Raw genomic sequence first — 27,871 nt, forward strand, 5'->3', positions numbered from 1 at the left:
TTGATTAAATTTAGTTTGCATGTAAAGTTGATTGAAATGAAGAGGGAGAAGTGGAAGAAGCTGACAATGTGAATGAGTTTGGCTTCTCAGCTTTTCCAGTTAAATCAGCATAACAATAAGTTGCTTCAGCTCAGAAGTCAAGTTGTGTGCAATTTGGAGTACTAGTTTGGTACCTCTGGGTGCCAGCATAGCATTTTTAGTGAACAGGAGCTCTAAATCTGGATCTGATGTTTTAAGATAGACTTTTACTTGTCTATAAAGTGATTTAGGTCTGCTTGGTGTTCTTGGACAAGCTAAACTCTGTACATGGAAACAATTACAATTTGTCAGATCAAATCTGTCTCTCCTTGCCCTGAAATGAAAACAAAAGTTGTTTACAAGAAAAAATTCTCACTTGTGCTTATTGTCCCAGTGAATGCCAGACATCAGGAAGGAGTGATACACTAGTCACTCCACAATTGTTGTACATACATGTGTATCACACAGTTCTTATAAAAGTTATTGCCAACAAGGAAACTGCACATATCCTATGTTCGTCATAGGCTGAAGGATACCCAAAGCTTATATCTTGCCTCCAAGACAGGGCTGTTGTGTGGGTTTTGTAGGACTGGAGAAGAGAGGAGGAGATGCACTATTACGTTTCATTTAAATTTCAGTACATAATGATGCGTAATTTAAACAGGTAAGCTTTCAACACTTTATAGTCATTAATCCTGGAAAGTCTAAAAATCTGTATCTTGTATGTATTTGTGCCAGTTATTCACCTGTTGAACTCTGCTTTGTCAGGACAAGAAAGCTAGACTAGTTCTTCTCCATTAGACACTTGAAAAATAAAGTTCTGCTGCTGTTACTGTTTACTGTGGGAAATGCAAAACCAACAAAAATAAAGGAAATGAGATTTGTAAACATCCCCACCTTGTTTCTTGCTTGCAGAGACAAAATTCTGGAGTAGAATTAATTTGACATTGTTTCAATGAGTATTGTTCTGTTCCCTATGTTCATTCCAAGGCGCAGCATGGAGGAACTGCATGGAATTTATGACTAACAAAGCAGAAAAAGTTTTCTGTTTTAAAATCATGTGTTTGCAAATACTTTTATTTACCATCACCCCCAGATGTTAGTGTTTGCCAATGATACTAAATCCTGGAGACAAGCCTGTGAAAAGGCTTGCAAAAATGGATGTTTCAGAAGATCTTGCATTGGTGTATCCTTTTCTGATCGTCCATGTTTCTTGAGTGTATGGTGTGGTGATGTTTTTTGGTGTTGGTTGGTTTTGTTTGTTTTGTCCTCCCAGTAATGAGATATTGCAGCAGAGAAGTTGTTTTTTTTCCCATCCTGGAGGAAATGGAAAATAAAAAGGATTTCTACCGTCCTCCTGTAGTGTTGAGTCCCCTTCTTTTACATGCATCCTATGCGCCAAATTCCATATCCACTCACTGTATCACCTCTTTATTTCTTAGGCTAATGATTCTCCTAAGTTGTCTCTGACTCATTATGCCTTGAATTTTCATTACTGGGTCAGCTTTTTGAAATTGCTGCTGCCTGGAGTGTTTTCAGTTGGATCCAACCTCTCTTGTCCTGCAGTTTGCTGCTGTGCCTGTCACAGCAGCAGCTGTTCAGCAACAGATGATCTGGAAATGTCACTGGTTTGTTCGTGCACTTGTGACTCCCTTAGGAACCCAGGAACGCATCAGATTATGTAGGTGTGACAACATTGGGTCACTGCTCCAGCTGACACGTGTGTCTGGCTTTGGGCTCAGCCTGTGAGGGCTGTTACTGCTAGTTGCAGGCAGTGGGGACCAACACAAGAGGAAGTGATGCTGAAGGTCCAGCTTGCACACTGCAGTTTTTGAAAGGTTTGAGTTCTTTTCTACCTAGTTCTGGTGTGATCTTGTGGACTGAATGCTTGCTAGTGGTTGGAGCATGAGTTGTGTTCCAGGGGCACATCTTCATTTATAAGTAATCCAGTCTGTGTGCTCTGAGGCTGTTCGTGGTGTGAACTGAAGCATAGCTTGTGTGGGATCACTTCAAAAGGACTGCTGGATCTGACCTCAAATATTAATGCAGATGTGCACTAAAGGCAGGAGCTGGAGTCAGAGATCTGTCTCTGGAAAGTAGTACTAGCTGTTCTGATGATCTTAAAGAGTACAAGATGGAGAAGGGCTGAGGTGTGCATCCTTATTGCTTTTGTATGTAACCCTTGCTTCCTTATTCTTTATTGATGGGATAAAGGCAAACTATTGTGCGGCTATAACATCAGGAGGGGCATTCATGAGCTCCTGTGCTCAAGACCAGCATTTTCCCTTTGCCTTGTTCTCTCTTGAGCATACATGAGATGCTGCTTGTAGTGTGGAGGGCTCTGGCCTTGAGGAAAACGTGACATGACAACGTGACGTGACATGACAACAAACAGGCTTTTTTCTACCTGTGCTCGCATACCAGGAGGAGAAGACTCCAATTCTGCAGGAGTTTTTGTTGGGCCTGGCTTGGTTGTCTCACATTTCATGATGGATGGAATGCACCCTTGTGTTGAAGAAAAGAGCCAGGTCCTTACCATTTCATTTGACTTCTCCTGAATTTGGTGTGGGATAGAAATGTGGGGTCGGTCTTTCTTGTTCATCCATGCATCATTGTATCCTAATGATTGACGTATACATTTCACAAATAAAGGAACTTTTCCCACAACTTTACTGTTACTTATTTTAGTTCACTTATGGATGATGCTTTTGTTGTTTTACTACACCACATAAATTTTGGCTTGTGTTGGATTAAAATATTAAATAGCAACTCATGGACTGTAATGTACACCAGGCTATACAGGGTGGAGGAACAGAGCAAATAGATGAGCTGGAGATCAGCCAGGGAACATGTCCTGCTGGCTCTCCTTGTGGGACTACAGCAGAGCCCTGGGTTGATACCTTAGCTAGAAGTAAATTACTTGAGTGTGTAGCTTTGTACAAACAAAGCATTTCCTGCCAAATACAGATTACACACATGCCTAAACTACTGAGAAAGTGATGTGCATGTACCTCAAAAATAACCATGCTTCAAAGCAAGAATTTATCTAGAGGAAAAAATTGCTCCTCTTTTTAGATGTTAAAGTACCAGAGTACTCGAAATGATTTAACAGTCCTGGTTGTAGTGGGCAGCTGCAGTAGTGTTACTGACGAAAAATACCTTGTGTTTACTTTAAGGTCTTTATGAAAGGTTTGTTTAGGTCTTGCATTGATGCATGACAGAAGTGGACAGTCACCATATATTCCATGACTGACTGCTCAGCCTGAGGATTCAGAGCATGTTTTGGAGAGTGCAGTGTTAGAATATGAGATTACTGATCCTCTGCTTGAGCATTTCTGGGAATGTTTCCTTCTGCTTTTGGCTGAAGATGGGTTGAAGACGGAATTGATCACTGCCAGATGTTTGTACATCTGTGTCAAACTTTACCCAGGAGTAGCTGTTGCAGCCAAAAAATATTTGATACTGTGGTAGTAGGTGTAGTAGGCATTATAGAAACTTGTAGTTGATAAGAAGAGTATGTGCCTAGAGGACTGTACATTTAGATCTTCTTAACAGTATGAAGTGAGATATTATTCCCCAGTTGTTGCCCTGCTGCTTGAAGCAAAATGTGCTTTTCTTCAGGGTATTGCACTGCTGCATCTTCAGAGAGCTTTTTGGTAAATGTACAGAGTACAAGATTGGAAAATTGTATTCTAAGCAGTAAGCAGTAATCTTGTATCAGACTACCTCTGTGTATCTCGAGCTGTAATCACAGAGCATTGTCTATGTGTCTCATTCCCACTGCTAGCTATTGTTTTATTGACAAAGCCTCTGAAGATTGTGTATCCTGAGATGTCTCTCCAGAATACTGATAACTTGTGGTTCATATGCAGAGAGTGTACGGAGTAAAAATGAGAATTAAGCAGTATGTGCTTTGCATTGTCAGGATGTGTTATTTGGGATTTATCCAAGCTAGGCTTATGATAGCCATATATGGACTAGCAACAGATGCATATAAAGGTGCTTTCCAAGGATCGCAAACAATGGCAGATAAAGCCTGTGTTGATCTATGCAGTTGCAGTTTGTGTTGGATCCCAAATACCATGAGGAGTGGCCAGTCAACATGTGGCATTACAGGATGCTAAGACCCTGCAATTCTAGAAAGTCAAGTGAAGGGAAAATGGCAGGATTGGAAAATCAGTATAAAATCAGCTCAATAAATTTTATTGCCATAGAATTTAATGTGACTGTGGCAAAATGTGAAGTGGTGTGTTTCTTACTACTGCTTTTCTATTATGACTGTCTTCTCTAAAAGTATTGTCTACAAATGTGAGCTGAATTTTGATTTCTTTTCATTTGAATTTTACTACTTTCATACGGAAAGAAGTTGATTTAGCATAGTAATTTGCTTTGAGTTTTTTGTTGATTTATTTGGTTTTGTTTGCTTTGTTTTTAAAGAAAGACAAAGTGTCTTATGAAGAGAGACTTAAATCGTAATTTTTTTAAATTTTTTTTTAAGTAAATACAACTAATAACAAAGGCAACATCCTTTCTCCGGTGACTAGTTTTTTCACTCCACTACACCACAGTCCATTAATTCCAAAATCAGCTAATGTTAAAAGAGAAGAGTAGTAGCACTTGTTTTAGGAAAGAATTTATTCTTATCTCACAGTAACTATATAAGCATGGAGGAAAGGACTTGAAAACTTAGCGAAGAAATCATTTTAGTAGTTGTTTTTTCCCCTTGAAGCAGAGCTCATGTTTCTTGACCTGTGTAGGTCCAAGGCCTTGATTTTTTCAAAGGTTTTGCGTTGTTGGATTATCCTGTTTATATTGCTTGTTATTCTTAGCCAAAAAGTTGGCTTGGATTTCTTTTCTATGACAAATGTAATGAAGAAGAAGTAATGGAAAAGCTTTTGCACAAGTTGAGTAAGTGTTAATGACAGGTAAATGTTCATTTCATCTTGGTGTGTATCATCTCTTCACTGCGATGGTACCAGAAAAAGGAATGGGCCAACTGCTCTGTAGTAGCAGTGCTGGCTTTGAGTTGTGTTACATTGTTCATTTCATCTCTTTTTGCTTTTTAAATGAATGACAGTAAGGCTAGTACTGTATGTGATGTAGGAGGAAAGTGATGAATGTGATTTTTTAAAATTTTTTTTTCATCCCTCTCAGGCAATTGCCTTCTCTAGTAGGAGGGAAAAGAATATACTTAGATAATGTTATTCATGCTGTTGGATTATTGTTTGTACTTTAGGATTAGGTTGTAGTCAGATTTTTCTTTGGGTTTTGGCCTTTTCTAAGGCTTCTTGAGGCGTGCATTGGTGAAACTCACGTGTATATTTTATTTATTTTGTTCTTGTCAGCAGAATTAAAAGCTTGAGCACTGTCTTCCTTTACTACTTGCGCAAGGTTTGCGTGGGAAACTCTATGAGAGTGGTTGCAGACTACATGAAGTAATGTATTAGAGATATTGGTTACATGACGATATGTTTTGAGTGGTCCAAAATGAGTGTGTGTATATATATAATCACAGATCTAAAGCCACACTTGTGAGCAGTCATCATTAACAGTGTTAATTTAAACTTCTATGTTTATGAGATTCTCTGTTATGATAAACTTCTATGTTATGATATGAGATTATGGTAACTTCCCTCTAAATTGTTGCTGTTCTGGGACTGTTTCAAAGAAACAAAGGGGTATGAACAGGAAGAAGAAAAAGGATGAACCATAGAGTTTTGCAAATAAAGCACTGTAGAGGTAGATCTCTGTTGCTGCTTCTCAAGCCACAGCATCATGCAGGAGTTAGAGAGAGTAGTCCAAAGCACTCAGCCTGGGTTCAGGCTTCTGTGAGGAAACACAGGAGTGTGCTTTGAATTGACCTACAGCACTGGGGATGGGAATGAAGAAATAGTAACACTTCAGCATTTTTTTTCCTGCTAAAAAGCCTTAGGAAACTGTAATTGTTCCTTTTCCAATGAGTTTGCGCAGGGTAAACTTTGTACTTGCTTCTTGATACGACCCATCTGTTCAACATCAGCCAAATCCTGCCTAAAATGTGTTCAGAAAATTAAAATAGTTCCTCAGGATTACTGGTGTCGCAACCCAAGCTTTGCTTCCAAGGCAAAAATGGCATTACAAGCAGACTGTGCCGGCTGTCATATCTAAAACACAGCATGGGTGGTTTAACATACGATTAGGTCTACCCTAAATTAGTGTAAACCATGCCCCAAGACAAGTTCTTGAATTGTCTTGAATCCTACTAAGAGACTTTGATATTTTCAAATTTTTCCTGCTAACTAAGTAGCCAGTAGCCCTACTTTATTTCTAGAATGAGGTTTTGGCACTGTAGAAGCCTGAAGTTGAATTGGCCAGAAGTGTAGTTTGTCAAAATTTGTGGAAAATTTTTTTCTTGCAAGATGCTGCAACCTAGAAGCTCACTTCTAGTTTCTGACAATTGCTGTAAATACTGAGAATAAATGCTAAATTCAAAGCGTTTTTATTGCTTTCAGCTGTTTTTTCTGTATAACATGTAACTGTGTGTGTTTACACAGGTGATGTATATGATACGTAAAATGCATCTCAGCATGGGTAATAAGAGTGAGTTAAGTTTTGTTCAAATATCTGTTCTGAGTTTCTGTCTGACTGCGTCTTATAGCTACATAAACAGAAAATGCCCTGTGGGTTTCTCACAGAGAATTCTTCAAGAACATTTTGTTACTCATTCACATGTTGATTCAGAGATATTGCACATAATTGCACTTTTTATCTCTTTTGGGACACAAAGATTTTCTTAATTGTGTTTTCTTGCTGTAGTGCAGAACATTTATTTTGCTGTAGTCTTCTTCCTTTAAAGAAGAAAAATGCAGGCAGAATTTGTACAACAAAAAGCTGAACATACTTATCCCTTGGCATTGTCTCTTTCTCAGGGAGTGCTGTCCAATATCTCCTCCATCACTGACCTGGGAGGCTTTGATCCTGTTTGGCTCTTCCTAGTGGTAGGAGGAGTTATGTTCATTTTGGGATTTGCAGGATGCATTGGAGCTTTACGAGAAAACACTTTTCTTCTCAAATTTGTAAGTAGCTTTTGCAACTGTGACATTCCTCATTTATGTAGCATGCCATGTTGTCTGTTCTGTTTAACTGTGTTAAGCTTTTAAAATGTATTTTGGAGGTGGAAGGTGTTATCCTGGGTCAAACTACAAGGAAAGCACTTAGCTTTTAAGACGTTACAGCTCTTCAGTCTCTGGTGCTTACTGACTTTTTTAAAAGCTCAAAACTGTTGGTGGTAAGAATCATAACATGGAAGTACTACTTTTCATGTGGATGTATCTTAACATTTTGCTTTCCTGACACAAAAAGAGAAATTCCATGTTAGATTTTGTGTGTTCAACTTGGAGTCTATAACAAGCTGTCTATGAAATACGAGGGATGTAGATGCAGCAGTGAATGTGACCCATGTGACTTCTGCTGTGCAAGGGCCCCTCATGGTGCAGAGGAGAGAGGACTGTTACAAGATCCTCAGTCCGTGCCATTAGGCTAATTGGAACAGGCTTCATGGCTTTCAGTGCTGGGGCCTGAGGAGAAGGGGAGGAGAATGTGTCCAGGACGTGGAAAGAAAATTGAAATTTTCTTGAACTCTAGGCTGGATTGTTGCTTAGGGAAGGAGCTGCTGGTATGCAAATGTACCTCAGTATGAAGAACTTCTTTGGCTAAGTAGCCAGGTTCTGTATTTCCACAAACACATCCTCCTGTGACTTTAGAAAATGAGGATAACAGTATCATGTTCACTTTTAGATAAATTGAAGATTTATAATGAAGAAGATTCTTTCCTCCACCACTCCCATTCCCAGAGGTGGGCACAGCCTGTGGATGCAGTTTTGTCTTCATAACCATTAACTGTTAATATATACATGAAAAAGCTTCCAGTGAAATAACTGCCTCCAAGTGACACATTTGGCTCCCACAGACGTGTTGTATAAAGGGAGGAGGCAATTGAGAGTCACAGTTCTGGAGGCATTTATAAAGCAGCTTGTAACACTTTTTTTTTTTTTTCCTTGCTTCTCTTAGCTTGCCTAAAATGAACCCATCTGCTGTACCAGAAATAGCTTCCCATACAGCAGCTGCAGGAGAAATTAAAAATGTATCTGAACACACACAGAGAGCATATTAAAATGAAACTCAAAAGCACAGTTGCAAAGGGGATGGACTTCCAGTATACCAGGACCCCTGTGTGGTTTAAAACAGCGTAGACTCAGTGGAAGTGCTTAGAGAAAGTGGCAGATCATTAGTAATGCCTTTGGCATCCATTGCATTTGCATTAATCATCGCAGCCTCATTTAGTTTTAATGTGGATGTGAGTCATTTCATAGACATTCCGCTCTGACTTAGTCATTAATTAATTTCTGCTGTTACCGAGTTCTGCTTTGTCGACTTAGGTGAAGGTTTGCCAGTGAGAGGATCTAAGGCAGAAGTCACGTAGAATGCATTTTACTGGCACTATTGGTTGTTTATGCCTTCTCAAATGTAAGGGCCTATGTAGAAATTTAAGATGGGTTTTCAAGGGCCCTACATGTGGCAGTGACTAGCTGTGTCTTGAAATTTACAGTGAATTCTCTTGGATCTCTTTGAAAATCTCAGTGAAATGTCCACATTTGGACATTTGTTAGCATTTCTGTTATTTGTTAGAATAGAATTAAGATTTCTGTGCTACATCTCCAATAAAAATGGTGTGGTTTTAATTTAAAATTTCCTATATGCCAAAACGGCTTGAGCTTGCACTGAAACAGATAAAGCCTAATCACTGGATATAATTGTGAGCTTTGAAAAAGTTTTGGTCATAAAGGAAAATAATCTTAGCCTTTTTTGTTTTCTTCATAGTTCTCTGTATTTCTTGGAATTATTTTCTTCTTGGAGCTCACTGCTGGTGTTCTAGCATTTGTTTTCAAAGACTGGATAAAGGACCAGCTGTATTTCTTTATAAACAACAACATCAGAGCATACCGAGATGACATTGATTTACAAAACCTCATAGACTTCACACAGGAATATGTAAGTTGGACTGTTTATTTTTTTGTAAAGCTTACTTTTAAGGAATACATGCTCTTATTTTTTACTTTCCATCTGTTCTGTTTCTTCAAGGAGCAACAGAAATATTCTAGTATATAACGATTTTCAATATATTTATATTTGTTATTACAGAACTTCTGCAAACATACAGCACCTGCATAAAGTGACTTTATTGATATATGACTGGGTGAAACAAGATGGAGAGTTGGGGTGACTTTTCTTGAAGACTTAGAGATAGTGTGTCAAATACACCAAAGTTAAAATATTTTGTTGTAGAAGCTATCACATCTGTTTAAGAAATTATTCCTTTTCTAACTACATTTGGTCCTAAGATAAATGTTGGTGTAGTTTTAGCAGCATCAGAAGTGCTACAACACACTGCAGAGTGGCAAAGGTACTTAGTTGGTCCAAGTGAAACTGCAATGTTATTTTTTCTGAATTAGACTTAATGGAACTAGTGTAATGAAGTGGTCCACTTCTAGAGTTCTTGTAGGGCATCTCTAGGTGATGCCACATCTGCACTTGGGAGGAAAGGGTGAAACCAGTGGTGCACCTGTTTGTGCAGGTTAAGCTCTGTAATTTATCAGTGTGTTTGAGGAAGTCTTGCACTGACTTTTGCACACAAGGTCTGCCACTACCTTCCCTCTCCAGTACTCAGTTCTGGCCTGTATTGACAAAGTCCTCTTTGAATCTGGCACTGTGTGGCTAATGTGGCTAAGTGTTGCTTGAATTAATATTTACTGATTTTTGTACATTCTTCAATTAAAATAGTTTCAATGCTTGATTTGCTTCCCTAAGCCTGGGGGAAGAACGGTAAGTAACAGGATGTGGATCCTTGCACTGTTTTGAATCTTTTGCAAGAAGGTCAAAAGTTGCTACAAACTGAAAGTAGTGGTCCGCTTGTATGCAGCCAAAGGCTACAGTCCAATTTTGCAGTGACTTCCTGAGCTTTCTCTCCTAACTGGATTAGCACTTAGCAGATAAGCCAGGGGCAGCATGAGCTGTGAGAGCAAGTTACTTCTTCAACCAGTAGAGATAGTGCATGAAGACAATGTCAGGTATTGCAGAGAGAACTGCTACATCTAAAAAGAGAGAGAATGACTATTCCAATGCTTTTAAAGACATGGTTGGTTTTGTTTTGTTTTGTTTTGTTTTTTGTTTAGTTTTTAAGTTGACATGGATGGATTCATGGATGGATTGGTCTTGCTCCTTAAATGCTGTCAAGCATAAGTGCTTCACTGGTCTCCAGTCCATTCTTTGTATGCTCAGCAAAACACATCAATTCCATGTGTGTTCAACATGTTTTGCCAGAAACTAAGCCTGCCTTTGGGAGATTTACTCTTCGAAGGATTCAGCAAAGGTGTTAATTGTGCAATGTGTGGTGCTCAGGGAACAATGTGTTCACACTGTCCGATGTGCAGCCAGGCAAGGTTCACCCAAACTGGCAAGAGGAGCAGCTGTACCAGTTAGTGTAGCCCTTGGAGCTTGTTTTTTTGACAATCCAGGGCTCATTAGTCTGGATAGAATATTGTACTCTTGGCTCTACTGTCCCTCGGGCCTGAGCTTGTAGGCCTGTGCAACTCTGTAGTATTGTGTAGGCTTATCTGCTCACCCATGGGTTTCTCTCCAGAGAGCAGCATAGCAGGGAATGAATGTAACTTTAATCACATGATAACTTCGGAACAACTTACACATTTGGAGTGTCATATTCTAAAAAAAATGACAAAAATCCCCAACCAAACAAAAAATGCCAGTTTCAATGAAAGCAGTGGGAGTCTTAGATTTTGTTTTGAAAGCAATAGGGAAACTGGCAGCAGTGATGCATGTTACTAATGCTGAGATTTCCATTCTGAAATTTAAGCAGCTCTTCTTTTTTCGTTCTAGTGGCAGTGCTGTGGGGCTTTTGGAGCTGATGACTGGAACCTTAATATTTACTTCAATTGTACAGATTCCAACGCGAGTCGGGAGCGCTGTGGTGTGCCATTCTCTTGCTGTACTAAAGACCCTGCTGTAAGTGACACTCTGGAGGGTAGGATGGGTCTGCTGTTCCAATCATAGATAACGCTTCAAGATTATCCTTTTTTATTTATAGAAATCTAGCCTTATTATTATTGTTGTCACCAACCTGCGGTTTTTTGTTCTTGCAGCTCAGTTTAGCCACTAACTTTTCTGCAGTCAGCAAAACTCATAACTAACTATTGTTTGTGGCTTTTATTAGAAAGAGAGAACCATGGGCTTGGCTGAAAATGCGTATTAATTTTAGCAAGTATGAAAAGGAGAAGTACTTAATAAGTTGAAGGATGTGAGCTTTCAACTGAAATTCATCAGAACAGGAACCATTAAGATCAGACACATTAAAGGAGATATTATTCATTATTTAATACAGCATCCTGAGGCTGCAACCAGTTGACCCAGTTTGTGCCAGGTATGGCAATGAATGACAGTCTGTGCCCTGAGGAGCTGACATGTTTGCATTAGAATCTTAACTTGGGTATCTTTACATACTCTTTTTTTTACCTTTAAAATTACTACTTGTCCTAAAGTCACCTGAAATCAGACTTGAAACGCCAGAAATTGTTTGTGGGAGCAGCTTTTTGGTAAATTTTCTAGTCTTCTAAAATATTTATAGTTCCGGATCATCAAGTGGAAAATGTTGGAGCCGTGCATTGCTAATATGGATATGATAAAGAAGTGAAAAGCGAAGTGTAAGGAATCAGTTCACTAATAGTGAAAGGCTTGGAACAGGGATGGGTGTGTGCATGGAAACCATTATGTGCACTGTATACATTTGACTTTATATAGCTTAAAAGAAGCTGGATTTGAGTGCTTGTATTATCTAGCAATTCAGCTGTGGCTTTTTCTCCACCTGGAACAACTTACAGTTCCTTGAATGTATTAGAATAGCACAGACTGAAGTTAGGCAAGTTGCCAAAAGGCATCTCAGGTGCTTTTGCCTTGCTAATAATGCAATGCAGTTGTTGCTCCTGGCATCCAGTTGCTGCTGCTCTGCCCCTCTACTGATAAGGCACTGCCACTTGCACAAGCTGCTTGTGATTCCTCTGCATGGAATGTGTCTTTACAGTAGTTTGAATTTTTCTCACAAACACAGCTGAAAATGTTTTAATGGGATATTAAAACAAAATGTAGGTTAGGCTCATTACCTTGTACTTAGGATTTCCTCTATAGTTTGCCTATCTACCCACCCACACAGAGGTCATCACAACTCAGTTTTAAAAATATGGTTGTTATAAAACCAAACCAGTGACAGCAGTACAAGGTAATCCTATAAATACATAATCCATCCTAAAGTTCTCTCTTTCTGTCTGTTGTGTAAATGGCTATGCAGTTTGTTAGGGTGTGATGCAGCAATCAGAAATTTAAAGATACATCTCATTCACTGTAAGGAAACAACAATCTTAATGGCCTTTAAAAACTGAAAACATTAGAAGTCATGCATACAAGTAAAACAATTGTAACCAAGCTGTGATAGGTTCAATTGCAGTGATCAACACAGGTTTATTCTATGAGAAAGCAAATTCATCCCTTTTAGAATTGGGTTTCAGTGTTGGACTGATGCAAACAGTTACGTGGATGCCTTACTGTTTTTAGTTTAGCTTGAATCAGGAAGTGTTAAGTTTAAGGCAGGCTAAAATAAGTCTCTTGAAACAAATTTTGACTACTGTAGTTCATTTTAAAGTAGTCAAGGAGGTTGAAGTGTTCCAAATTCCTGTACAGGCAAGTCTAGAAAACTTTTTTATTTCCATTGCATTTTATATACCTTCTTTTGGTAAACAAATCCCAAGACTAAAGGCAGAAGACATTAATGATGAATCAAGTAGGCATTTAGTACAAGGAAGAAAACTTAAAATCCCTCTGTCAGAATCTTAGGTACTTTTACATCCTTGTAGTCTGTGACATGTAGATTCTGGAAATGAAGCAGTAATCTCATTAAGAGATAAAAGTGGCCTGAACTTTGAAGGTCCATTAAGGGAATACAGTTTGGGCAGCTGATGGAATGCAATGTGTTGGATTTCCTGCAAAGTGAGGAAACAGAGGAGCTTTCCATGCTGATAGGAGATACTTTTTCCCATATGGCTTCTTTTTAAAATCCATTTCTTCACTGCTTGCCTTTCTCACTTCCCACAATTTGATTAAATTGTGGTGTTTGGTACACCTAGCTAAGATTGGCTGATTTTCTCACTTTCTCGAGTAGTCCTGCTTCTGCTCACTGTCATTATATGATAAGTCAGTAACTTAATATTTTGCTGTCATTGTGGCTGATGCCAAAAGTTTCATTTGCTTCATTTTATACCATGAAATATCATACCATGAAACAACTGTATATAAAGTAAAAATACAGCTTCAGCTGCCAATGGGAAGCATTTGTTCACTAGGGAAAGTCTGCCAGAGCCTAGTTTATTACCTGTGCTTTGGGAGTACTAAAGGAAAAGGAGTAAGAAAGAAACCTTCCTTTCTCATTGGTATCAAGCTCCTATAAGAACACATAACCCCATCTGTTCTTTTTTCTTTCAGGTTTTTGGAAAGGAACTGTACGTATTTCTATAGATATTCTTAGAAAGAACTTGCAGCTTCTGCAACAGAACTGCCCCTTGTCACCTCTTTATTCTGCACAGACTGAACCCTGAAAATGACAACAGTACTCTTGGCATATTTTTTAGCACAGACATAACCTTTTCAGCAGAAGTTCTTTCACTTAACATTGATGTTCCCTAGTCCCTTTACTAAACGCTTGTATCTGGAATATGGAGTTCACCCAGGTGGAGGGCTGGTTTTCCCAGCTTGCTGACTTGAGAGAGAAAAAGTTTTTTGACTATGTGCTCTTGCTTTGCTGAAAATAATTAATAGCACAGAGTGAAGGAGGAAGGTTCTTTATTAAAGCAAAATGCTAACCAAAGTTTGAGTTGATTGTCTTATTTCATACAGGATCAACTCCAGGGAGTTGGGAGAAGGTGTTTGGGTGACATTTTACTGATTGGCCTTTCTTCTTTCTCTCCTCTAGGAAGATGTTATTAACACTCAGTGTGGCTATGATGCAAGGCAAAAACCAGTAAGCTTTTTTTCTTTCTTCCCCCCCCCCCCCCGCGCCCTTCTTAGTGTGGTATGTTAAGGATCTGAATCCCTGTTGCAAGAGGAGATTATTCTACTAAGGAGATGGTGTAGTTGAATGTAATTATCTCTGTTTTCTTCCCTCTTCTCCTTGGCAGGAAGTTGATCAGCAGATTGTTATCTACACTAAAGGCTGTGTCCCTCAGTTTGAGAAATGGTTGCAGGACAACCTTACCATAGTTGCTGGTATATTCATTGGGATAGCATTACTTCAGGTAAACATGTTCCCTGGAATGAGTTGCACAGAGGAATAATAGATAAAGTGAATACATGACGGGGGAAGCTGTATACGAAAATGGGAAATGCAATGCCAGTTGCCTGTTTGTGGGTTTTGGCATGGGAACTAAATGTATGAGGCTTTAATTCTGTCAAGGAATATTTAATTTTTATCTACAGGGATGTGTTTTTTTTTTTTTGTCGACTCTCAGCAGGCTGAAACTAACACTCTGGCAGATAAAGCTTACGTAGAGACTTTCAAACTTGTACAGACCTACGGTTTCCAGTGGTGCTTAAATGAACAGCGAGAGCCTTTAGGGTTGCTTGAAACAGGACTAGGAGAATTAATTAACTGGAACCTGATGCCAGCATAAAAATACTGGGGTTACAGGAGTTCTGTAGTTTTCTTACTTCTTCCAACACTTACTGTTAATTTAATTTCTGTCTCTGTTGTTTCTTTCATATCTAAGTTCTGTATAACCTAAGGAGTTTGCCTGTGTGAAAGGAGTTGTCCAATGCTCCAAATGAATAAACTGTTGTCTCTTCCAGATATTTGGGATATGCTTAGCCCAGAATTTGGTTAGTGACATTGAGGCTGTCAGAGCCAGCTGGTAAAACTGCTGAAGTAACCACAACAAGACACTGGACAACCGAAACCTCTGAAACCTCCAGTGTGTCACTCCGACACCAAGCTGTATGGACATGGGTGACAGGGAAGCCTTCTCTCCCATGTAGTTTCAAGTCTAAGTTCCTGATATTGCAGTGAACTTGTGTTTCTTTGGGGTGGGGGAGAGAAGAGTGGGCTGTTGAAAATCTGCTGCTCACTGACAATTTTTTTTCCTTTTAAACCACCACTTTGAAAGCTGTTGAGCCGTGAATCTCTACTGTATTCTTGATTTTGAGTAACAAGTGGACACTTTTTTAAATTGGTGTATTCAGTGAGACAGAGTTGCATTGTTGTAGTCTGTGGATATGCTGTTTATTCTTCATGTCATGAGCTCTTTGATAGCTGCCAAATATTCTTGAGACAGTCTATCTCCTCACCACTCTGTAATAGAACAATCTTCTTGTTTTCACAGCTAAACATAGCTACAGGCCTAAACCCATGAAGCAGGAAGCAACTTTCTATGCATCTATTGTACAGTAAAAGAAATTGTTTTTAAAACAAGGGAAATTTTTTTATGCAAGCTTCCACATATCTCCCTGTAGTACTTTGAGATTGGAATCAGCAGAAGGGAGAATTGCTTAATTTTGTCAGGATCTTTCTTCCTTCTTCACCCTTGTATGAAGAGAAAGAAGTTTTATATTTGACAAACAAGGGTTGCTGCCATACCTTTTGGATATCAGTCTCTTAAGGCAAGGATGGGATATAACTGTATAAATGTATGAAAGCAGTGTGGATGTTGGGTCCAAGTGAAGAATAATATTCAAAGAATGAATTATATATTAACTTAAAATCAAAACATATGTATCTAATATGGCAAAATCTTTTGTTTTTGTGAAATTTAGTGTAACCTCATGTATTTAGGGATCTCACTAATACTAATGCGTTGACATACTCATGTGAAGCTTGTTTCTTTGGTCTGTTCCTAGTTGGGGCTTTGGTCTTTCTTTTCTTTCTTTTTCTTTTCTTTAACTCTTTTTACTTGCATGAGCTGTGGAATAAGAATCTGTGACACTCCAGTGCTTTCAATATGTGCATACGTTTAAATACAGTCAAATCCAAACTTATTTATTGGTAAATGCATGTGATTATGGAAAGACTATATTCCATTCTCTTGGAAGTTGGAGAGAACAGTTTTTGCCAGAGTAAATGCTTACTTCCAGTGGACGAATCCATGCTATGGAGATGTGTCTCCCTTTCTTGCTCTGAAGCGACAAAGAACTTGCTTGCAGCAACAGAATAAAAGTCTTAAAATAGAAGCATTTATTAAGATCAGCTAAGACAGACCCTTTTGAATTGGACACAAGAAAGCAGAATGTAGAAAAAAGCACAAGTAGTGGAAGAAGACCTAGATCAGACTCTATCCAGCTTAGCGCTTTTGATTTGTTCTTCTTCACTAATAATAGTGAACTTCAAGACCTGACGATGGCTTGGGTAGCTGATTGCACTTTGTATAAATTTACGACCTTTGTCAATATCTCCATACCAGTCCTGAAAGCTGTGGACCTGCTTTGGTTAGACAGTGGCAAAAGGTGTGTAGCACCTCTTTGTAAGAACCTAACATCTTTCTGAGTTGAGTTTCCTAAAACAGGTGGCATATGGAGTAGAAGAGCGGAACATGTTGCTTTCAAAGCTTCCCTGTTCTGGGGGATAGATAGAAGGCTGATGAGTTGTTTAGGCCCTTTCTGGTCCTGTGACTCTTAAACAAATGAATATATATGTACCCTTGCACATTTTGCCTTTCTGTGCTTTAGTTCGCCATGGTTTTTCTCTTCTCTGAAGGCTGGTGATGGGCACACCGGTGCTTCACAGATGCCTCAGACAGACCTGCTTTCGTCCCATCTTTGAGCATTACCTCATCCTCTTCTGGTTAACTCCCACTGCTGGCTCTGAATCAGGCAGCCTCCATATCCTTTGGTATCTGCTGTTAAAGGCCAGCCATGACTCAGAGTATTTTTTAAAGCCTTTCAAAAAAATTTGAATTCATTGTTCTTAATAAAGTTGGTTCCACCTCAGCACAGTGTTATGTTTTTCTTAGCCACTTCTCTCCTTGAGGAGTTACTGGTTGTTTTCCCCCAGAGGGACATACCATTTTGCCTGACAGTGGCAGGACAGATAGATCGTCAGCACCAGTGTTGCTGCACTGAGACAAAATGGTGCAGGGAGGAATCAGGGAAGTGGGGTTGAGGGAATAACCCTTCCACCAAAGAGCCTTGATTGTGATCCTGGGCTTTGGTTTGGAGGGAAAACAAAAAGCGTAATTACAGAAGTATTCCTTGTTGCCACTGATCTTGAATACTGCTGTTGCTGCTCTGAGCTTCTGAAGATAGCTTCATTCTTCTACTTGAATCTCTGCAGTTGTACTGTATTGGCCTTCTGTCTTGTCACGCTGTTCTCTGAGTTCCAGTCTGCTGGCTGTGCTGTTGGCAGTGTCAGACTGATAGGAGGGTAAATGCTCCAAGCTGAGCAATTCTTGTTCTCGCAACTTGCACGTCTACACACAAATGTGCAACACTTCTGCTGAATCCCAGAATGACTGACTGTTCTTACAAAAACCACTAAATAACTTACTTTTCTAGAACTTGTCTTTATTGCTGCGGATGTTGATCCTTCTCCCTCCCTCGTTCCCAAGAGGATACTTATTTACTCATTTTTGCATTGTTTAATGGATGTGCACTGAATGTTTAGTATTAGCTGTCTATGTTACACATTTAAATCCCACATTTTTTTATCTACAGGTCAGGTAAGATGTCCTAGAAATGTCCCATCAACAGCTACTCAGCAGCTTAGGTGTCCAGTTTGAAAAACTTGTGGGAGGCTTTGTAAATCAATGTATTATTGTCAGAGCCTCCCAATTACAAGCAAACTTTCTTCCAGGAAACTTTGAAAAGTTCACATGAGCTGCAACTAAAGCACAGCTGCTGGCTACATGGGCTCAGTGTCTAAAGCAATAAGATGTAGTAGGAGCTAGTGCTCCATGGCAATTTCTAGCCTGCCTGGTGTGGTGGTGGGGTAGATGTGAGTTCAGAGATCAATCTAATTATCTTTAATGTGCAGTAGTTGTTCAGAAATTGTTGTCAGGCTTACAGAGTGGGAAACAGCTCTGTTTACTGGGTGATTCCTGTGGAGTAGTGGCATTGCTAACGAGGAATCTGGTAGCTCAGCAGCAGCACTGGCTTTAAAGCTATTTCCATGTATCCCATTGAGCCCTGCCAGAGGGCACCACAGTCCTTGCTCCTCTGCTTTTTAAATACTCTCTGTATTCACAAGCCTTTCTGTTCTTTGGGTTTGGGGGTTTTTTTGATTAGTAGCCTAATGGACAAATGTTTGATTCATCTCTTTGTGTCTATTTTGGTAGCAATAGGATCTCTTTGCTTAAAATCCATAATTTTGATTGTGCCCCTTAGAGTTTGAAGCTGTGGGGGTGTTTGCTCAAGTGTACTCTGTCCCGAAAGCCTTCTTCTCTCCCCTGTGAGAGAGATGCTCATTGTAGTTCTCGTGTGTAAATAGTGTTTGAAATGTAAATAGTAGCATGCAGATTAAATGATTCTTGCACATGACTGCTTTTCACCCTGAAAGTGTTTATTATGCAGAGGAAAGGTGTCCGCCAGGAGACTTTGCTGATGAGTCCTGAATGGTTGTCCGGGCTGTCCCTTGCCATGATGGAGCAGCAGGAGTGCCTCAGCTGCCTGTGCTTGAGTGTTTGCCCAGTGGGTGGGTGGCTGCACCTGAGGAAAATGAAGCCCTGGTTAGTGGCAGGGCCTCTCTTGCCTTTTCCCTTTGCTGCTTGGCATTAGAATGGCATTAGACTGTAAAGTGGAGAGTTGGTGGCAGGACCTTCTACCAGTTATGGAAGGTTGCCTTCACTTGTGGCAGGACTAAACATGGTGCTATAAGAACTGTCCTGGACATCAGTCTGTGTTTTTACTACTTTTGAGATGCCCTTGTTAAAATTGGTCATGATTAATATGGTTGGTTATGAGAGAAACTGTTGTCTGAATTTTTGATTCTGTTTCCCTTCTTGCTCTGTATGTCTTTTGGGTACGTTGAAATAGCAGTTCTGCAAATACCTAGGAAGGAGATTAGACCTCAAAAGGCATCAAGCACTGCTGAATGTTTCAGTTCCTCCCATTTTTGTTTTTTCTCTGCATCTTTTTCAGATCCCTGTAACAGGTGATGAAACTGTCTAAAACAAATGAAATAATACTACCCTGATCCGTTAGCTACCAAATTTTTACCCTTGAAAAAATAAATAAAATCTGTCTCCCTATACATGCAGTATATGAAGAAGTGTTGTACTACTAGCATGCACGAGGCAGCACTGCTAGCTGTCTTCTGTGTTTCGGCAATATAAGTGTGTTAATGAAAAGCTCCATCTGTATGTGTGTTCATGTTCACGCTGTGTGCATAGTAGAGATGGACCTTGAGCTCTGGGGAGATTGGAATGTGGGTTTGTGACTCAGAGCCATTTCTGTTATGTATATTCCAGATTAATTCCAGTTGAGTCTTTCTCTCTGGTTCATCTGAAGGTGTGCAGCAAGGTGTCAATATTTACCCTTTGTGTATCATTCCTTTTTATACGAATGTATTCTCTTGTGTTCCTTTTCTATCAGTTGTAAAATTGATTGTAAAAGCCAACTACAGTTACCAGTTGAAAGTATTGCTATTACAGAACTGCATGCCCAGTAGAGTTTGACTTGAGCTTTAGTTTTCTGATTTCAGGCTGGTTCCCTTCAGTCTAGGAGAAAAGCATAGATCAGGTGCATAATGTATTACTTGTCATCTTTAGCATTAGACTGTGGTATTGTATCACATGCTGATCTCAATGGATGTAACTGGAGTCTACTTAGGAAGTTAATGCAACTTCCTGGTAATTCATTTTAAGCTATTGAAAATGGTCTTGGTCATGCTACTTGTGTTTTTGGGTTTTTGTTTTTTAATAGAGGCATTTTTTAGGAATGTTTTAATACACTTATGATGGACAATACAATAGTTTTAATAGTCGTGCAGTATTCTGTATTTACTTGAAGTAAATCATTTTATATGCAATTTGTTAGATAATTACAATTTTATAAATAAAATTGTGTGAAATATGATGTTGTGAATGTGTATGTACTCTTGATGTAGCACTTGCGATTAACAAGAGAAAGATACATTCATGCAAAGTTCCTCCAGGAAAAGATCCCTTCCTCTTCTCCTCCAACAGGGGAGATAAATCCCCATCTCTCATATGTTGTAGAATACTGTGTTCTGATTAAATCACAGAACATGCTCATGCCACCAGTGGCTGCCCTTAGGTGAATAATAAGCTAAGACATGAAGAGCATGTCCCCACATGAAGAGATCCCTTATTTGCTGTTGGCTGTTGTTGATGTCTCTGCCTAATGAACATGCTCTGCTTCTTTCCAACAGGTTGCTGATGTTCCTCAGGCTGCAGTGGCTGTGCTCTCCCCAGAATTATTCTGGTGACCCTGGTGTGTTCAGAAGTTGCTGCTTTACATGATTTAGACAAATGAAATTCCCATCTTCCTTTTCAAAAGTTTAAATAAGTGCAACGTGTCCTTAAACAGAAATATTGAGAACTGGCTTACATTACTGTGCAGGTAAAATTGGATAATGATATCTTGTGCTACTTTGAATAGAGGAGGAAGCAGACTTCTTTCTAGAAGTATTTCAAAACCTCTAGGTTTTGTACACAAAATGGCGCTGTGATCAGTTTAAAATCATGTCTATACCCAGGTTGAAGTCTAATGCCTTTCGCGTGTTTCACGCGTACGACATTTATCTGTAGGTACGGAAATGATTTGGCAAAATAAACATCTAAATTGAGGACAGATGACACACAAACGCAGGAGTGACCAAAAGTTTACAAAAGAAGAAGAAAAGCCAACAGCATTGCCTAATAGATGTGACAGACTTGGTGTTTCCATGATGGAGAGGGAGACTAGGAGTGGCTACCTGCCATCTGTCAAAGTCTTAACAGACTTGAGCACTGACTGAAGTTGAGGCTAGTTACCATTTTGAAACAAATGACCTTTTCCAATGAGTGCTCTGGATGCAAGGCCAGTATTGTTGGGGTTTGTGCCTTACCCACAGTGAACCTGCTGCTTTTAATACTGACATTGAAATGTAAAAACAAGTAGATGTGTTCACCTTCCTGACAGTGAGATGCCGGGCCTTGTAAAGTCTGTACAGATGCTAATGAGCGTGACAGTCAAGGGAGATGCTGCCTGCCCTGTGGTGTGGCCGTAGGGATCGTTCTGGCTTGGCTCTGGTGGCACTAAGACAAAGATAAGGCCCCCATGTCTGGCAGTGCCATCAAGAAACAGTCTGAGCAGCAGATGTCAAGCTTTGCTTAGATGTAATCTAGCTAGTAAACATCTAATTGGAATTACCATCAGCGGTTTCACTTCACTTGACTTCAGTCCGGTGAGTAGTGAAATGCATGTGATGGGAACATCCATAAATCCCATTTGTTTTTAAAGGTGCCCAGAGAATAAATGATTTACCAACTACACAGAAGTGACCTGCAGGCTTCAGCATGCCTCAGTACAGCACAGCATTTGTGTGGCTAGATAGTCTCTTCAGTTACCTCCTTCTACTGTGACATACACCCGTCTTTGCCCTTATGTGGGCTTTCCTTCCTAGGCTCAGCACAGATTTTATCTAGGAATGTAAGTAATTTGATATTTGATCCAGGGAAACCATCTGAAAGTAGAGTGTCACCATTGGCCTGTGTTTATGCTTGCTGTGACAGTAGTATTCCTGATAAACATTTGGTGATGAGAATAGAGCTAATGCTTAACCCAGCTCTAGTTAGACAATCAAATGGGAATTCTGTCAACCTCACAACCAGCTTGTGTAAGCACTTGCAGTTTATACCAGTGTCAAAAGGAATAGTCTCTTTCTAGAACCAGGCAGGTTGTTGATAACTGGCCTTTCAAGTGTTATTTTGGGTTCTGTTTAAGTCATGAAATAGAAAGAGTTTCTGTTCCTGAGGAAACTTGGGCTTGTGAGGGCCTGTGAGCTGTGATTGTATATATGCTGGTTATGTTCAGCAGCAGTGCAGAGGTTCTGTGTTATTTGGAGTCTGATGTCATGAGGTCTGTGTTGACAGCTCTGCACTCTGTCAGTGGCTTTATTGCACAATTACTAGCAAATGCCTTTTTGAATGTGTGTTTTGTTGTCTTGGGTTTTTTTGCTGTTGTGCAGTTTGGTATTGGAGTCTTTTTCTGCATGTTTCTGGCACTGGATTAAATGGATCTGGAATCTCTGCAGGGTAAAACCTCCAGCAGCATTTGCTGTGTTCTGGTACCATCTAAGAGCTTAAGCTCCTATTGAAGGCAAGTTTCTTTTCATAACCAGATTTTGTAAACAATCCCTTACCCTCATGACTGGCATCTTCCCATTGCAGATTCTGAGGGATAGGCAGTGGTCTCATGGAGCTGGGGAGTGAATTCACGAAGGTCAAAAGCAGAGGTTTGCAATTACCTGGCATGGGATCTCATAGGTGCTTGGACTTTGGGCTTGCTGCCTCTGCTGGTAAGAAAAGGAACTTGAAACCTTCAAGGCTGGCACTTCAGCTCTGCCAGTGCTGAATTCACTTTAAAATGTTATAGATCTTAATGATCTTCATGCATGGTGGGCTTGATCAAGCTAAGCAATGGTATCCCACAGTCCAAAGTAACATCTGCTGGCTGCTGGTTTGCTCACTGGCATGTTATAGACCTACAAAAGAGCAGTTGTGAGATAAGATGCTCAGACTGGCAGTTTTCCATCTCCCTTACCTAGGAAAGGAGAAAAAGGAAGTCTCTTGCATCTTCCGTTTCTTACTCAATGGGCTTCTGTTTAACGGTTGCTGCAAGATACTCCTTTAAAAATCCATCTATAGAAACCCCCAGTAAACAAAGAAGCAATCCCAAGCAAGCCCAGGAGCACTCATATGCACATGGCTTTATAGGACAAGGATCGTATCATGCATTGCTGCTAAAATGCATGATTGTTACGCCACACAGTGCCTCTGTGTGAGCACACACAGTGAGAGTGTTGGAATAGCTTCCTTTGTATCTGCTCAGCTGAAAGGCAGTGATTGCATCAGGCCAGAGCCAGGAACAAAAAGAACTCACCAGTGCATGGTGGTGCAGTCATGGCTTCTTTGTGGGATTAGAAAAAAGGACAAACCACAGGGTAAAGTGAGGGCACTGAAATTTTTATTTGTTACCTCTAGGTACCACGAGTTTGACATTAATAGGCAAGACCAGTGAATGAGCAGCAGTACATTGCATTCAAACCTGAATCTCCAAAGCACCAAAAATTGAGCTAGATTTACTTCTTAATCCTACAGTCAGCACACTAGTCTGGACTTGCTGCATCTTGTATTGTCCCTAATTTAGTAGTACATTTTTATGCAGTTAGGGGGCATGAGGAAAGAGTCAGTTGTGTAGTACCACTTCTACATCATCATAGGACTACAACATGCACATTCTACTATGTGGCCCAAGCAACAAGAATACAAGTAGAACAGTTACGGGTGGAGACAGGTTCATGTTAACACCACCTATGAATTTGTAGAAACCTTTTTGGATGGGTACCTACAGCAGTTCATCAATTTGTGTGGGAATGTTACACGCATGCACAAGTGATACAGTGGAAAACATAGCAGGAGCGGCAGCAGAACGGAGGACAAAGGTGAAATCTGTGATGGGATGCACTTGGAAACAAGACCTTCCTCAGCTTTCTACAGCAAGTCTCTGCTCTGTTAGCGAGGCCTGCTGGGCAACAGTTTTGTTCTCATGGCTCCGGAGTTTTGATATGACTTCTAGAAACGCCATGCTCTGCACTTCCTTTTGAAGAGGTTCTGGAAAAGGAAATATTAAAAGAAACAGTTCTTTGTATGAGACAGGCAGAAGGAAACTGGGAGAAACTTTTCTACTAAATTCTGTACACACAAGCACACAGCTTGTGAGTATGCATAACCTGGTTATTTATTTTTTGAATTGCCTTTGAGGATGGAGAGAACTTTTTGGGGCCTCCAGCACACACACAAACTCCATGGATTTCACATAATCATGAATGATGATGAATGATGAACCTGCTGTGTAGCATTTAAGAATATCCACCTGGATTGCCTTCCAAAACAGATGCTTAGGAAGTATTTTTAGTGATAACTTTTTTTTTGTTTATTCTTTAAACTAGCCTGACCAAGTGAGCTGGCCGTGACAGGTTCACTGCATCATCTGTGTGTGTCAACTCTTACTGGTTGTGTGGACGTGTGAGAAGGGTCCTTAATGGATGTGTCACCACCTGGTCACTGCTGTCCCTTTACAGCTCAACTCTGAAGTTAATGCCAACACAACACACAGAGCATTGCCCAGTGCTGTGCATATGGATGCAGTATTTATGTTCTACTCAAAACTAGGAGACACTGTCCGATAATTCTGATCCTGGATTGCATGCTATTTACTTTTTGTATTAATTGAGGTTGGAGCTACTTATAAAATTAAGCAATTTTGTAAGAAATTTGGTGAGTTTTCTCAAAGCCCTGTACTCTGAACATCTCAGTTTTGATCTAAAATGGTTGGTTTTATTTCATGCCTCTCTAGTGAAATCCCACTCAGCAACAAATACATATAATTTTGCTTTCCATGTATTGCTGGGGGCCTAATCTCTGAACTTCCCAGGAGAAAACCCAACCACCTGTTCAGATAGCTATGCTTTACACTGTCCTATTTACTTGTTTTTTAAAAGCAAGGTTTGGCATTTGTTCCCATCCCTACCTACTTTGTTGTTCACATGTTTTTAGTTCTCATGCAGTTTACCCCTACCATGTAAGAGCTGGACCCTGACATGCTGCTGTGCACCTGGGAACATGTATGTACAGACCACTGTGGTCTCTTCCAACTTGACCCATTCGGTGAACACAGATGTTGGCAACATCAAGGTAACTGTCACGCCAGATAACCCATAACAAAAGCATAGTAACAACAGCAGTCACTGGAGAATTAAACTAAACCATTAACTAAACCAGTGGAACTGCTTCTAGTCTTTATTGAACTCTGCTGAGGTCAGTTACTTTAAAAATAACTACACAGGTCTGTTCACAGTAGAATAAGGAAACATGGCTCACAATGTGAGGATGGTAATGAAAAGTTTGGAGGCAACAGCTGTAAGAGGTGTACTTTGGTATTTTCCCATGTAAAGAACATGTAAAGAGCAATCAGCTCCCTGATCCTCCTCTCCTTGGTTAAAATAGCACCCCCCTTTAAAAGTTAATACCAGGGTTACTCGGTTGTTATTCTTGTGTCCTTACTGATTTTACACAGGTCTGTCCATCAGGAAGCAGAACACTGGGTCAGTCAAATGCCAGGCCTTAACTTCACAGCTGCATAATGCAGTGACATGCTGCTGTCTGTTCTGTGGGAGCAGGGTAAGGAGCCTTATGCCTAGGCACAGCTTGCAGTGTGGTGGCAGACTGAACTCTGCCAGTCAGATAACCCTAAAATACTCCCCTAAGATAAGACTGGTCTGTATTCTGGTGGACAAGAGACAGGTATTTGACTTTAAATAACTCTGTCAGTGTTGCAGGTGACAAGATTCAGGAAGGGAAAATGCAACCGTCAGGCAGATTTTCTGAAGATAATTTTAGTTGGAAGCAATGGAAATAAAGATCAAGACAGTGAGGCTAACTGTGAACCTTTGGCAAAAGGTTTCTGCTCTAAAATGCATGGATAGTCCCAAGCATGAAATGGCTCAAGAAGATTGTGAGTAACAACTAAGTTTACGTGTCTTAACGTTAAAGTGAGTGCTGACTAAGAGCTGAGGCTTGTTAGCAAATTTTGAGCACAATCTTTACTACACACTGAGATGCGTATACTCTCCAAAACCTAGTATTTGTGTAAGATGGCAGCAATATAATATTCACTTGCATGGGTGTAAAGGTCTCCCAAATTATACTTGCAATAGGCATGGTGGACTCTGTTTAAGTAAAAAAGTCATCTTTGTTTACAGAGGCAGCACATGTTTAACTGTGGCAACTTTTAATCTGTTAATTGAATTGCTGTAAACAAATTTCTAGAGAATCTTCATACGTTTCACACTTGGCAAATTGTTCAGACAGGCTCTGACTATCCACCTTTCTGTAATTATTTCAGTTCTTTGTCACCTTAGTTGTCTGTAAATGTGTAAACCTTTATGGAATGAGATTTGTTCTCCCTCCACAGATTCAGTCTTTCTTAAAGAACTGAATGAAAGAAATGTAGCAACTTCTTGAAACCGTGAATGTAATTTCCCCATGACGCCTTGCTCTTTTTTGTTTTGTGGTTTGTGTTGTTTTTTTGCCCACACACAGGTGGAAAGTTGCAATATCAAACACAGGCTGCTCCAACAGTCTGTAAACAGCCTGACCTTTGGCAGTAGGCAAGCTCAGAGAGATGAGAGTTTACAGTGTCCAGCACTGATGTGTGTTAGTGCATGTTGTGCCTGCTATGCTGAGCATGCGAGTGCTGTTGAGGGAAGGAGTCTTCCTAGTGACGTAAATGTAAGGATCCTTCCTAAAGTACCATCACACATCAATTAGAGAGAACTTGCAGCTAGAAATGAAAATTAAGTTCTTGTCATCTGCATATTTGCAAAGACAACTTGATATTGTACAGTTTTAAATGCTTTTCGTTTCTTTCCTGTCAAAGTTTGAGCTGGCTGCATCCTGCAGAAGCCAGGGTCAAGTTTCTGCTGTTAATATCCAAAGCTGATTTAACAGCTTCATCCTTGACACTACAGATAGACCCTACTGAGTAATAGTAAACTGAGCCTTTGTGTCTATACCCACTGTGAACAGAGAACCAGTCACAGTATGTTTGCACATGCTCTGTGTAGGAAACAACTGTAGGAAAGAACTATATTGCATACATAAATCTTGGGAAGCAGCCTCTCCTGAATACTCACCAGATCCTATAAGAGCACAGATCAGCACCATGGAGTTATATTTTATTTCTGGAGCACTCCTGTCATCTGAGAGCAGTCTGTGTAGAATCTGAACAAGCTGAGCATTTTCAAGATCCTTTTCGGCAGTGACTGAAATACAAGTGAAAATTTATAAGCCTGGAAGTGTCACTTACTTTGACACTTCCATGTGTTATCCTTTTATTGAAACATGATCTCTCACCAGAGTGAAAGTGAGGCTGTGGTACATAACTCATTGGTATAAAACTTGAGCACATATTTGATGGTATGATGACAAGAATCACAGCTCTTGCTATAAAAATATGAAGTTGTCTAACTGCTTGAAAGGACAGCCACATAGTTTGATGATGAAATCCATTCTTAATGGGCAGTAAGCTGATTGAAAAGCTATGAGGCTTTTTAGCCATTTAGGCCAACACCTGGAATATTTCAGCTTTCAAGACTTCCATTGCCTGAACTTGCTTGTGGAAATTCTGAGTAAATATAGATTGTGTAGTTCTTGATTCCATGGTAAAGGATGCTCAGAGTCCATTATAAAGCCTGTGGAAAACTTTTCAAGATCTCCATTTGAATTCCTGCCTCTGTAGCTTTCTAAGATACATGTATTGAATTCGGGGTCAACCTTTAAATGCCTGAAGACAAGACAAAAAGATGATTCATGTGAATAGGAATATCTTTCCTTTTATTTAAAACAATTCCTTGATGTATTGGCAGTGATTTGAAAGCTGAACAGCATTCCTGTATAACACAATGGCAAGAGATGAAATCAAGAACAAAAATATTTAAGGCTGTTTAATTCCTTAATTAATAAGTAAGCAAATAAGATAAACAAAACCTCTG

General features: G+C 39.8%; 2 protein-coding genes across 11 annotated transcripts in view; one reads left to right on the plus strand and one right to left on the minus strand.

Moving 5' to 3' along the window:
- Positions 1-22,358, plus strand: part of TSPAN5 (tetraspanin 5) — an 85,568-nt gene extending 63,210 nt beyond the window's left edge. For 3 of the 6 annotated variants that reach the window (XM_066317907.1, XM_066317910.1, XM_066317911.1), the window contains exons 3-8: positions 6,927-7,073; positions 8,878-9,048; positions 10,951-11,076; positions 14,087-14,134; positions 14,292-14,408; positions 14,959-20,169. In XM_066317907.1, the coding sequence (XP_066174004.1) occupies positions 6,927-7,073; positions 8,878-9,048; positions 10,951-11,076; positions 14,087-14,134; positions 14,292-14,408; positions 14,959-15,024 (675 nt within the window). In that variant the 3' untranslated portion in view covers positions 15,025-20,169. Of the gene's footprint in view, positions 1-6,926; positions 7,074-8,877; positions 9,049-10,950; positions 11,077-14,086; positions 14,135-14,291; positions 14,409-14,958; positions 20,170-20,485 lie in introns of those variants that run through there. The other 3 variants (XM_066317908.1, XM_066317912.1, XM_066317913.1) reach the window with 3 other exon arrangements.
- Positions 22,359-23,261: 903 nt separating this feature from the next.
- The window catches only part of RAP1GDS1 (Rap1 GTPase-GDP dissociation stimulator 1), an 89,047-nt gene continuing 84,437 nt past the window's right edge, over positions 23,262-27,871 (minus strand). For all 5 annotated transcript variants that reach the window (XM_066317896.1, XM_066317895.1, XM_066317897.1 and 2 more), the window contains 2 exons: positions 27,014-27,142; positions 23,262-23,930 (listed from right to left, as the gene is read on the minus strand). In XM_066317896.1, the coding sequence (XP_066173993.1) occupies positions 23,803-23,930; positions 27,014-27,142 (257 nt within the window). In that variant the 3' untranslated portion in view covers positions 23,262-23,802. The remainder of the gene's footprint in view (positions 23,931-27,013; positions 27,143-27,871) is intronic.

This window comes from Sylvia atricapilla, chromosome 4 (genome assembly GCF_009819655.1).
Source record: "Sylvia atricapilla isolate bSylAtr1 chromosome 4, bSylAtr1.pri, whole genome shotgun sequence".
Lineage (NCBI taxonomy): Eukaryota > Metazoa > Chordata > Aves > Passeriformes > Sylviidae > Sylvia > Sylvia atricapilla.